This window comes from Buteo buteo, chromosome 3 (genome assembly GCF_964188355.1).
Source record: "Buteo buteo chromosome 3, bButBut1.hap1.1, whole genome shotgun sequence".
Classification (NCBI taxonomy): Eukaryota; Metazoa; Chordata; class Aves; order Accipitriformes; family Accipitridae; genus Buteo; species Buteo buteo.
The window spans coordinates 31,075,931-31,089,246 of NC_134173.1; the positions used below are offsets into that span (position 1 = coordinate 31,075,931).

General features: G+C 43.4%; 1 protein-coding gene across 4 annotated transcripts in view; it reads right to left on the reverse strand.

Moving 5' to 3' along the window:
• The window catches only part of LOC142029022 (ras-related protein Rab-10-like), a 32,442-nt gene extending 20,900 nt beyond the window's left edge, over positions 1 to 11,542 (reverse strand). For 2 of the 4 annotated variants that reach the window (XM_075023220.1, XM_075023223.1), the window contains exons 1-3: positions 11,320 to 11,542; positions 5,069 to 5,129; positions 3,818 to 3,956 (exon numbers count right to left, since the gene is read on the reverse strand). In XM_075023220.1, coding sequence (XP_074879321.1) covers positions 3,818 to 3,956; positions 5,069 to 5,129; positions 11,320 to 11,482 — 363 coding nt within the window. In that variant the 5' untranslated portion in view covers positions 11,483 to 11,542. The remainder of the gene's footprint in view (positions 1 to 3,817; positions 3,957 to 5,068; positions 5,130 to 11,319) is intronic. The other 2 variants (XM_075023221.1, XM_075023219.1) reach the window with 1 other exon arrangement.
• Between the last annotated feature and the right edge of the window lie 1,774 nt (positions 11,543 to 13,316).

A 13,316-nucleotide genomic window follows, 5' to 3' on the forward strand; every position in this document is an offset into this window, starting at 1 on the left:
GGCCCCATATATTTTCACCAAGACACTTCAGAAATTGATATCCCACTAGGACTAAATTAAATTTTTTATTATTATCTAGCTCTACTACAACACTCACTAATTGCTAGTTTTGAGATTGGTACAATCAATCATGCAATTTACATTCCCAGAAATTGTTTTAAATTGAGTTTTTTTCCATTTTTAAAATTTTAAACTAACGAAGTACCTTCAGGGTTAAGATTAAACAATCTAAATATTAATAGCTTGAGTATGTTTACATGAAAGCTTTTAAGTGTCACAAACAGCAAGTAGTCTTGTGCAAGTGTGATTTCCTGATTGACTTCAGCAGCCCTAACCCTGCATGTTGGCTAGAAGAGCTAGTCCCATCCTTCCCTCCACTCCAGCCACATGGTTCTGATACTTTCTTTGCATTTGTGGTTGTGCATTGTAGCCCACTGAATCAGCCATCCTGTTGATCTAATTAAAGACAAGAGAACAAAATGACCCCTTTGAAGGCAGTATGAAGGTAGGTCAGTATTTTTTATATATGTATCTCTCTCTCTATATATATATATATATGTATACACACACATACACATATCAATAGATGCACGTGTATATACATGTCTTTATGTATATAAAAATTGATATATATGGATAATCTACATTTTCAGATTCAGATAACACTACACCTACTATCATACTGTGCACTGAGTTAAATCTTAGCTAATCATCAAACTGTACCACCAGTGACATATCTAGTTATAACTTTTGTTGGTTTGCCTAACAGGAGAAGGAAACACACTTTTCTTAACAAAGTAATAAAACGTGTATTAGTTGGAAGGGTGTGCAGACAAGCCAGTAAGAATATTGTATCATCAAATCTCCTTTGTAACACATTACTCAAGTTAGGCTCTGTTGCCACCAAGACTTCTAAGATGGCTCGAAGGTCAAGGATTATGACATGCTAGGTCACCATATTAATGTTCTTAATACTGAGGTAACGTAAATGTAGTGTTTTACCAACAGTTTAAGATATCCTGCGTATATATTATTGGTTATATGACCATGTGTAGTTCATTAATTCATCCGTATACTGAAGCTGTGAAGAGAGAAAAGGATGCATTTGATGGTTTTATTTTGAGCCCACTTTCCCAAGATGAACTCTCTCATCCATCATGTCATATTCCTACCAATTCACAGAGTATTACAAAAACTACCTGAATGTTTACTTGATTTTAATCAACAAAGAGTGCTATCTTGCTTGGATTCTTACAAAAGCATACTAACTTACACAAGCACGCTAACTACAAACTTCCATGTTACTGCTTAGGGCAACCTCATTGCTCTCTACAGCTTCCTGAGGAGGGGAAGTGGAGAGGTAGGTGCTGAGCTCTTCTCCCTGGTATCCAGTGACAGGACGCGTGGGAATGGTTCAAAGTTGCGCCAGGGGAGGTTTAGACTGGACATTAGGAAGCGTTTCTTTACCAAGAGGATGGTCAAACACTGGAACAGGCTTCCTAGAGAGGCGGTCGATGCCCCAAGCTTGTCGGTGTTTAAGAGGCATTTGGACAATGCCCCTAATAATATACTTTAACTTTTGGTCAGCCCTGAACTGGTCAGGCAGCTGGACCAGATGATCATTGTAGGTCCCTTCCAGGAGAACTATTTCATTCTAAAACTGACCTGCCTCTACCTAACAGAGAACACATCAAGAGAGACCTAGCAATAAAGAGTCAGGGTACAGGGTTACAGGCAGCTGAATTATCTGATGTCTAAGGGCTTGCCCACTCCCCCCCTCCCTGGTTCCTCCTTCACATTGTTCCCACATGTTCTCCTCCTGGCCTTCTTACTCCTGTTTACCTTGCGCCAACTCAAATAACTGTTAGACCTGTCTATGAACCTCTTAAGACTAACTGATGCAGCAGAAAACCACTCAACTGGTTTTGCTGTGTTAAGTTTTCTACCATGTTAGAAAGTCCGAGTGAACCTTGCTGGGCTCTGACGAGCTCCAGAAGCAGCACAGTGGGAGCCAACCTTCAGAAGCAGGAAGGGAGGTGGGAACACACCCCCGCCTGGCAGCCATGTGCTGTTGAATCACTTCCTATGTCACATGAAAGTACATGTTTCTGGCTGCAGTACCACAAGCAGCTGATCAGACCGACAGCTCACTGCCACCAAAAACGGATTCTCCTTTTCCTCCCCCAGTACCTCCCACAACATTCTCCTGGAGAAACTGGCTGTTCATGGCTTGGACAGGCGTACTCTTTGCTGGGTAAAAAACTGGCTGGATGGCTGGGCCCAAAGGGTTGTGGTGAATGGAGTTAAATCCAGTTGGCGGCCAGTCACAAGTGGTGTTCCCCAGGGCTCAGTATCGGGGCCAGTTCTGTTTCTACCATCTTTATCAATGATCTGGACGAGAGGATCGAGTGCACCCTCAGTAAGCTTGCAGACAATACCAAGTTGGGCAGGAGTGCTGATCTGCTTGAGGGAAGGAAGGCTCTACAGAGGGATCTGGACAGGCTGGATCAATGGGTTAACGCCAGTTGTATGAGGTTCAACAAGGCCAAGTGCCGGGTCCTGCGCTTGGGTCACAACAACCCCACGCAGCGCTACAGGCTTGGGGAAGAGTGGCTGGAAAGCTGCCCGGCAGAGAAAGACCTGGGGGTGCTGGTCAACAGCCGGCTGAATAGGAGCCAGCAGTGTGCCCAGGTGGCCAAGAAGGCCAACAGCATCCTGGCCTGTAACAGAAATAGCGTGGCCAGCAGGAGCAGGGGAGTGATCGTCCCCCTGTACTGGGCACTGGTGAGGCCACACCCCGAGTCCTGTGTTCAGTTTTGGGCCCCTCACTACAAGAAAGACATTGAGGTGCTGGAGTGTGTCCAGAGAAGGGCAACAAAGCTGGTGAAGGGTCTAGAGAGCAAGTGTCATGAGGAGCAGTTGAGGGAACTGGGGTTGTTTAGCCTGGAGAAGAGGAGGCTGAGGGGAGACCTTATCGCTCTCTACAACTACCTGAAAGGGGGTTGGAGTGAGGTGGGTGTCGGTCTCTTCTCCCAAGTAACAAGTGACAGGACGAGAGGAAACGTCAAGCTGTGCTAGGGGAGGCTTAGATTGGATATTAAGAAAAATTTCTTCACCGAAAGGGTTGTCAAGCACTGGAACAGGCTGCCCAGGGAAGTGGTTGAGTCACCACCCTTGGAGGTATTTAAGACGTGTAGATATGGTGCTTAGGGACATGGTTTAGTGGTAGACTTGGCAGTGCTAGGTTTGTGGTTGGACTCAATGATCTTAAAGGTCTTTACCAACCTAAATAATTCTATGATTCTTGAAACCATCCTCTCAAAGGGAACATCTGGCAAGGTCGAAAAGGATGTTTCATTTGATTTGTTTCTTTGGATTCTTGGGATGAGGTAACTACACTAAAGTAATGAAATTAGGAAAGAGAAATCACTGGTTGTGATATGGAATTTTGACCATGGAAGCCAATTAAAATCCCGGGATGAGCTCATGGAGACTGGCTTGTATGTAGCCACACCAGTGACAAAAGCACCGTAACTCAGCATGTGCAAAACTGGATTGGAAGCTATGTTTTAAAAGTACCTCAGAAAACACTCCTGCCTCACCATGGCCTTCTCCTGTATAATCTACACTGTATTCCAGTTTCAGATAACATTAATCCTACTGTCATACTGTGTGCTGAGTTAAACGTAAGAAATTCTGGTTAGAAACATACAGCTCAAGGAACAAGAATAAATCTCATGCAGTCACTTAAAACATTAACTGCAGTAACTCATTAACTAACTTCATTAAGAGATCAACCACTGTTAGATATATTTACCTCATGTATGTCTTTCATCCAGCTCGTTATACTTCGAAAACTGTCCAGACTTGTGATGTCATATACAAGAACAAAGCCTTGTGCACCACGAAAATAGCTGGTACTGAGTGTGTGGAATCGTTCCTGGCCAGCAGTATCCCTGAAAGAAATTTTAAGAAATCACACACACACACAAACAAACAACAATAACAAAAAAGATGATCAAACTGCAGAACCCCCAAGAAAAATCACTTTATTTTAAGGAGTATTGTCCAAACTTTGAATGGTGTACCCTAACATGAAAGGAACAAGAAAAGATAAGGATGAGAGAAAATCTGGGTGCCAGACACAGCAGAGAAAGAAATACACTGGAAATTTATTCTGAATAATACAGCCCTACTAGGGAAGCTAAACCAGTGGTTGAAGTCTGAGTGTAACTTCAAGCCCATCATTGCTTCTTTATATACAGTTAATCAATAAGATCACTACAAGTCAGGTGATTAAAAAAAAAATAAATCTGGAGTACAAGCACTGCAGGAGACAGATGACATCCCATATTCTAACATTTGTTAACTGTGACACAGACAGTAAACTGGTTTAGATCAAAGGTAGGTTTGGGGAAAAAGCCATAAAATACAGGGATGCAGAGATTCCTACACATAATTATACCTTAAGAAAGCTGTAAACAAGTCTCCAAGACTTTTGTATTAAAACCCGACATGGAGTAACTGCACATCTAATACTGGATAAATCATATACAGAGTTACTTCCTGAGAAGTTAAATACTGGTAAATATAGATAACCTTCAGTATTGGATGCCTAGAAAGATGGCTGTCAGTAGCCCTACACAGCCTTTAGAAAAACCTCAAAAAACCAAAAAATAGAGTGTAGGTTCCTGAAGATTCATCTTACCAGCTCTCAGTGACCCTTTTGAACATACATTTGATGGGTAACAAAATATCAAATTTTCTTGCTTTGTCACTTCCCTCAATGTTCCTATACAATTAAATATACTTAATATGGATCATAGATCCGCATTGTTTGTATGCTGCAACAGCGAAGTTTTATTATTGAAGCAGCCTAGCGACAACCCTCTTTTTAACTACATTAGTTGCTGCAAAAAATATGCTCCCCTAGGCCAAATTCAAATTTTAAAATGACCTAGTAGGAACAATTCCACTTTAGGAAGACATGCAATTAAAAGCAGATGAGATTTTTCATGCTGTAATGTAATTTAGCTGGGTCTCATTTATGATATAAATTAAAACTTACCATATCTGAAGTTTCACTCTTGTACCATTAAACGTTACTGGCTTTACTTTAAAATCAATGCCTAGAAGAAAGAAGAAACATTTCTCATAGCATGAATTCCTTTTGAAAATTGTTTCTTAGCTCTAGTTATCATGCAGGTTTGAACAAAAAGTGAAAAGGAACTGTATCAAACAAAGAATAACTAGCCAACCACATACATTCAAAATGGAAGTTGTAAAAGGGAATTATTCAATGGTGAACACAACTATATGCCAATACATTACACAAATACAATACAAAGCAATGCCAATACAAAGCAATGGAGGGGCAGGTCAAAGCAAAGGTGCAGATACTCTGACACTACGTATAGGTATTTCCATGAATAGGCAAGTGACATGACGGCAGTTTCATGGCCTATGCACAGTAATACTTGGCAGATATACTGGCGATTACAGTTGTTTCCAGTTTCATCACAACAGCATGGCAGCTATGAATGGGGAGGTAGAAATGCTTACAAAGCTGTTACATGCACAACACCATTTTTCTGTCCTTACTTCCAAATCCCTAAAAAAAAATAATCTAGGGTTACATGAACATGAATAGGAATTAGCTGCACTAGTTATATACAAAGACAAACATACACTAGATTTCACAAAATGAAGATAATTGTCTCTACAGCCTTAATCACTGTGTATCCCAGATGCAGAGTGCTAATGCTAAAAGCAAGCATTAGCACTTGAAATCAGTGCAGAATGTTGTCTCTACATACACTACAGATCTCTCCTCAAAGATACTTTCCTGATAATTTATAGTATTTTCCTTTATTATATTATCAAATTAGTACTCCAAATGTGGTAGATGATACCTGGATTTATGGGTTGTTAGAGCTTCAATCTTCATATTAGAATCTGCCAGCTATCAGCTGCCATCTTAGAGTGATGCATTTCCTCACAGTTAACCATTTTTTTTCCAATTACTTCAAGTGCTGAAATTTGAAATACCATTCTATAATTTCTCTGCTCATTTTTTTTTCCCACTGAAAAACAATAAGGCTATTTTTGTCAATTATATTAAGTGAAGTCAAGGTGACATTGCAATAGCTGGCCATACTGCATGGTCAAAATTCCATAAGGTCAAAATATGGCTACTTAACATGACTTGAGTGGCTTTTCACTAGTAGTAATGACAACTGAAAGAACTAAACAGACTGAAAAAGCACAAAAATTTTAAATTAATACCATTGCACTGATTTCTCTAAGAACCTGTCTGCCAAATGACTTCATCAAAGGAAAGCATCCATGGCAATAAACCAAAAATGCAGTAAAGGAAATGCTCCCTTCCGTTTTACTGATGGATGTATTGTGCACAAAACTTTGACAAGTACACTCTCACATGCATGATTCCAATGCTATTAACATTTCTGTGTGTATCTGTGGTAAAAGAGTTTAGGTAGGTTTTTAAAATTATTATGATAATCATGTCCTTCACTTGATGAATTTTTATTGAAGCTCCAATGGAAAGGAAAGATGAAATAATATAATTGGTATCTGTAATTAATATTACACAAAGCTTCCTTGATGGAATTAATAATGTCAGATGGAAATGTAATTTAAGTCAAATTTGCTCATGTAAGGTGAAATTCCAACGTGATGGAAAACATTCACACGGTTTTGTTTAATTATCTGTATCACTTTCTACAGCTGATGTTAGAGCAGTTGAGAAGGACAGAGTACGCACTGGAAGGCTGGAATGTCACTTTCAAATGGCGCGTTGGGAATACATCAAAAAATTAGAATCCAGCCAGGGATTCCCAGACCTAGAGGAAACAGTTCTTAGTTGACATACATTTTAATAATAAATTACTATAAGCTTTTTTTTATTTATAGAAAGGGAAGCAGAGTGCTGAATCAGACTAAAACTTAATCTAAATTAAAATAAGGCTTATTGACTTCTTAAGTCAACTTCAAAATTTATTGACCTAAAAGGTCAATGAATGTTAGTGAAAAACAGAAGTCAATATGTTCTGCATGCATGAATTGTTCATGTCTTTATATGAAATTTCCAGCAAACTTAGCAAATTGGAAAGACAGAAAAGAAAAATGAGAAATACAATGCCAAAGACAGCTCACAGATTTCAGATGCTTTTAGGCCCATGTATTATACAACATGATCAACATAACAAAGCGAGCATTGATTACTGCTCTTGAGATGAATGTTATTTGAATGCAACAGCTTGTACTTGCTTCTTTTAAGCTGTCAAATAAAACCAAGAAGAGGTATGCTGAGTAGAAGTTCAAATTCTAGTTGTTATTTCCAAGTTTTATAGCCATGAGATTAATTTCCTTTCTTTATATTCCAAATAATAAATATGCCAATGTTAGGACTGATGCACCTTAAAGACAATTAGGTCTAAAAAGCATCAAGATAGTCAGCCGCAGGGGAACTCAGCTGTGAATTGCTCCTCTGTTCCCTCAATACCTATAAAATAGTCTTTGGCCATCTGCAAAAGTCCTCTTCAAAGAGAAAATTACAACACACTTTTCACCCCAATACAGCTGGCAAGTTCCTGATATAAAAGACTAAAAAAAATACGTTTATCCAGAGAAGATATGAGTTTGAGCAGCTTAGCAGGATGCAAGTGGTAGCAGGGACAGAGGGTGGTCCATGCCCAGGTGCAGGTTCTACCTAGCCCACTTACTGTCATACAGCATCTTCAACTCTAGAAACAGGGAAGCAGTTGGTCAGTTGGCAAATGCCCAGTGAGATGTTGTGGGTTGAGTTTCCACCGTGTTACTCCTACCCATACTTAACCTTTACCAGCTGTTGGTGCATTACTTGAGTCAGACTCTTTTCCTGTACATGTCAAGGGATATCTGAAGCGGACTGGTATCTGAGCAGTCACAAGTACTAATAATTACTGTTTTGGTAAGAAGAACAACTCCTGGGATAAGATGGTTTGTTAGGAAAGTAAGAGCGAAAAAAAAAAAATCCAGCCTTCTTAAAAAAAAAAAAAAAAGAATTAAGATGCAGATTACTACTAGCGTTAATAACACAGGACATCTTTACTTCAATATGGTTCATTTTTGTTGATTAGCTCTACTTTATTTTCTTCTAAAGTATCAGGGAATCTACACAGACTTCAGAACTGGTTCTCTTAATTTATCGCGCATTAGAAAAAATGTGTAAATCACTTGAATTTGCAACCTCACTCTTAATTATTTTTTTTTTAAATATAGGCATTAAAAAAGCAGAAGTTTCCTTTTGAGGAAAAAGTAAAAATAAAATTATCTTCTTTTTTTTTTTTAATCCTAAAGTGGGAGTTGCACCACTTTCAACTATGACAGGTTTGGGAGGACTCACACCACTACAGAAACATTTCTCACAGAAAATATGTGTGCTGCAGGACCACAGCCACTGTAATACAGCAAAATAACAAACTCGCAGCCTGTGAGACCAGAATCCTGCTCGCTTGTATACAAAGGGGTTTTTTGTTCATAAACTTTCTCTATGGCTTTATATGCAATGCCATTGTTTAAACAAAAACATTTATTCTTTATAGTCTATTCATAATACAATGCATCTGCCTTATGATGCGTATAAGTTTAATTAGAAAACTATAACTGCTTATAATTTACCCAAACTGTGTAATTGAAGAGGAGGAAGGGCACCCAGCCTTGAGTGTTTAAGTGCTGCATAAAAAGCTTTCAATGAAAATTTATTGTGGATGCATTTTTTTTTTCCATAAAATATATAATTTTAGAAAAGTTCACTACTACTGGAGCCTACTACAAAATGTTTGTTTGGGGTTCCCCCCCCCCCCCCCAGCAATAACACTAGGATTTTTCCTAGTAATACGAACCTGTGATTCATCATGACACAGAAATGAGACTTTCAACAACCTTTTAACTTCTGTGCCTATGACCCTTTGCCACTAAGGAAGGTGGTGGCAGATGGTTTTGTCAGGGAACTCAGATGGCTGAGAGAATGCACAGCCTGGATAATCTTCCCTCTACTCAAATCACTGTTCCAGCTGGACGGGTAGGGTGAAAAATCAATTAACATCAGATGAGCATGCAGTAGGCTGCATGACAGGCAGGGATCATTTGACTGAGCTTGTATGAAACAGGCATCCAGATGAAAACAGGTATTTGTTTTGATGATGTCAACAAAGAGGGAGAACACATCACGAACAGAAAAACCATTGCATTGTGTCTTCTTCCTTTACACTGTTACGGGCCACAACCTATAGGCCATGTTCTCGGTTGTAGCCGACTTCATTAAAAAGAAACTTCCAACATTACTCTTTTGGAAGCCATCACTCACAATCCCATTTGTTTTAAAAGTCTGAGCTCTAATATACCTCCTAAGATGGAACTAAATGGAACACGGTATTTCAGAAATTACTTTAAAATCACATTCGGATAACAAATACCACATGTGGATGATTCATTTACATTTCAGATAAACATTTGCTTAAAAAGTTTTTATATCTCTCAAGAATAGGTTTCAGGAACAGTAATAAAACTAATAAGGTTAATCTCAGTCCATAACTGCCACAAAACTCTTTTATCTTAACTATTCCTTAAAGTATTTCAACCCACAACTTGGAAAATATATTCTTAATATTACCACCATACAAGAGTTTTTGACTCCACAGTGGACTGAATTAAAAGAAATTGTGTCTCAAAATAACAACCTCATGGTCAGGAATCTATGTTCCAATATAAAACACATCAACAAAGCTGATGTTTATTTTCACGGCCATTCTTTGGTACTCCTTGCTAAGCCTGGTAACAAGTTGCCTGTTGTAAGGATCAATTTCATTATTTCACTGCTAGTTGTGTTCTTCCCTTTTTGTTTGTGTTGGTTTCAGAAGCTGCTTTGCAAGAATGGGCAAGAAAATAAAAAGTGGTTCAAGTTCAGCAATTCTCATGTGGGCAGGTCAAGTCATCTCACATACATTAAGTAATTCCCTGGACGAACTGCTGCCACAGCTACTACCTGTTACTTATTTAGTTACACCAACTCCTCCCACACCGAAAAATGTATAAAAGAGCCATGCATATTCCAAATGCAGGAGCATGCAATTTCTTGTTCATACTGTCTCTTCAAGAGCATGGAAAATGAAAAATAATTCTTAACACACACACACACACAAACTTTTAAAAATTAGAATTTCCCAATCAGAAATTGGGAAAACCTCCACAGCAAATCAAACCACCGCACCCACATTACAGGTTTTCATGCTGATGACCCTGTTTTCAGCATGTGGATGGTCAACTTGCCGTTCCCCATGGCACAGTGGGGCTGGCGTACCACGGCAGTGAGGAGTTCCCCATCACCTCCCATCTGCAGAGGCGGTGGGAAGACAGCATGGTGGCGCAGCACAAAACTGCCTTGGTCTGGCAGGGCTAGTTATCTGCATCACACCAATGGCTCTGCTTTAATGATCATGCATGCAGCTACCTATGGTAGAAGGTATCTTGACTTCACACCGTTAAAATTATTAGCACAAGGTTAAATCCCTTTCTAGCATGCAAGATGGAGGAACTGGATATTTTACTGATGTCTGACACCTCTTTGAGGTAGATACCGTTTTCTCTGCACCTGCAGAGGTGTACAGCAGCAGGGCCTCCATCCGGCGTCGCGGGCAACAAGGAACATTAAGAAACAAGTTGTTTTCAAAAGTTTTTAAAAAAGATTCGGTTCCGAATGCCTCAGACAAACAGCAAGGACAGCGTGACAGCCGGCACAAAGAGGTGCGGGAGCGAGGCTGACACGTTTCCCGACAGCCTGGCAAACCTCCGCGAAGGTTTAAGCTGCTAGTCGTGGCCGGACACAGCGACCAGTTTAACAGAGGGAGATGTGACAGCTCCAAGACGGGCAGTGCCGAGCCGTCGGTGCCGGGAAGGTCGTGTCTGAACCGTGCCCCCGCGGCCTGCGGGCATGAGGCGCGCCCGCGGCGGTGGGGGAGCCGAGCGGGCGCCCAGGCGGCTGCCGGCCCACTGGGACACTCGCCAGGCCCTCGGGGCGTGCGGCGAGCGCGGGCGTGCCCACGCAGCCGCCCGCCGGCGGGGCTCCGCTTCGCGGCGGGCTGCGGGGGCCGTGCGGCGGCCTGGCGGGCACCGCGGGGGGGCGCGGGGCGCGGGCGCCGAGGGGCGGCGGGCCGCGGGGGCGCCCGGCGGGCACGGGCAGGTGCCAGCCCGGCGGCTGCGGGAGGGCGCCGGCGGGGCCGGCTGCCTGGGGGCCGCCGCCGGCCCGCGGTCACTCACCGATCGTGGCCAAGTAGGAGGAGGTGGGAGCCCCGGCGGGCGGCGAGCCGGGCTCCGTGTACCTCCGCACGATGGAGGTCTTCCCCACGCAGGACTCCCCGGCCATCACGATTTTCACCAGCAGCGGCGCCTTCCCCGCACACCCCTGCCCCAGCCCCGCCATGGCGGGCGCCGAGTGCCGGCCGGGGCGGGGCGGGGGCCGCAGCGCCGCGGGCCGCCCCGCTGTGAGGGAGCGGGCGCCGCCCCCGCCCGCGGGGTGGGGGGGGGCGGGCGGGCGGTGGCTGGGCCCGGGCCGGGGCCCGGGCCGGGGCCGGGGCCGGGGTCGGGCACCATCTCCGCCGGCGCCTGCGGGGCGGCCGCCGCAACCCGCCCCGCACAGGTGGGGCGGGCCGCACGGAGCCCCGGATGCTGCTGTGGAGTGCCGGGCTGCGGGGGAGCGAAGCCGGCTTTTAAAACCGGTTTTCAAGCGTAGAGCGTCTGCCTGCTGCTTTTTGCGATCCGACTGAACGTTGCCGTCCTTACGCCAGCCAAAATTCTGCGCACGTGCTATAGCAAATACGAAAGCGGTCAAGCCCTAAGTTATTTAATTCCTGTGGTCGCTAAAGAGAGAAAAACTGCGACCCGAACGGCTGACGTGAGGTAATGCCGTGCTGTAAGGCGGTGCTGTGGCCTGCAGCAGTCCCAGAGCTGCAGCCCACCGCGGCCGGGCGCCGTTGTGCCGAGGCACCAGGGCTTTGCTCACCCGCCCTCTCCGGACCGGGCCTTCGCTCTCCCTAAGCGGCCGTCGACTGCCTTCAGGTGACTGACTGACTGACTGACAGCCGCTTCAGCTGACTGACTGACTGACTGACAGCCGCTTCAGGTGACAGCCGCTGGCGCGCAGCCTCCATCGCCACGCTGAACTGGGCCGCGTTAGACCCCTTGCAGGTCCTCTGCAGGCTTCCCCACGCTGCGCTTCAGCCGTGGCCCTCATTAGGGTTATGAAATCATGCCAAGATGCGCTTTTTTTCGTGAAGTTGCATCACCGGGGAGGAAAGAGGGAACTTTCACAACCCCCATAACAATTCCCCCGTGAAGTACAGAAATAAACAGTCTGGTTTCTCATTACTTCCTAGCATTACAGACAGGGGCAGGGGAAATCGGTTTTAAGTATTTCCTCTTTTTCACTTCTGATTCATTATCATCTGACAGTCAAAGTAATATACCAAAAAATGTGTATATCTACAGTGTAGGCTTGCCGCATGTATGTCTGGATGTTTTTACCAGAATCCCACATTGCCCAAATGATAGGGCCCTTGGCCATTTGCCGATGTGCATGCTCAACTTGGCCAGTGTCACAAGTTTAGGAGTGGGATATATTTGAATTAAAAGTACTAACAGACATTTACAAATTATTCACTTCTATCTAGGCCTGTAATGACTCCCCACAAGTTTTGACATTTTCATCTTCAACCCTTCAAGCAACCCCTCAATTGATTCATGTATCACAGAGCAGTAGGTGTAACATACTCGCTTTTTGTGGAGGACAATTTATGACTGGGTGAGTTCCACCCAGCACAATTCAGGACGTCTTCTTGTCAAAGGCCAAGTATTATTTCAGGCTTACTTCCCCATCACCCCATTCTGAACCACACACCAACCCACACCTCAACTTGGCACTATTGGACTGGTTAGCCACAAACCTTTAGGACTTCGTGGTAGGAGATCTTCAAAGGGTGGCAGCAACTTGTTTCTCAATCAGTGCAGTTTCCTTCATTTCTGGAAGAATGAGAATTTCTGCTGCAAGCTGGGAAATAATCAGTAGCAAATGACTGATAAAATCAACTACTGAGTTAGCCGGTCTTTTTAGGAGTGACCTCTGAGATGTGACTGTGTAAAAAAACCCCTACTACCAAAGAAGGCATCAGTCAAAGTGTTTCCATTAGGGACAGAGAAAGGCTGTGTATTGGTGAGACTGAATACATTCTTGAATGACTGTTGGCAGAAGAAGTTGACCC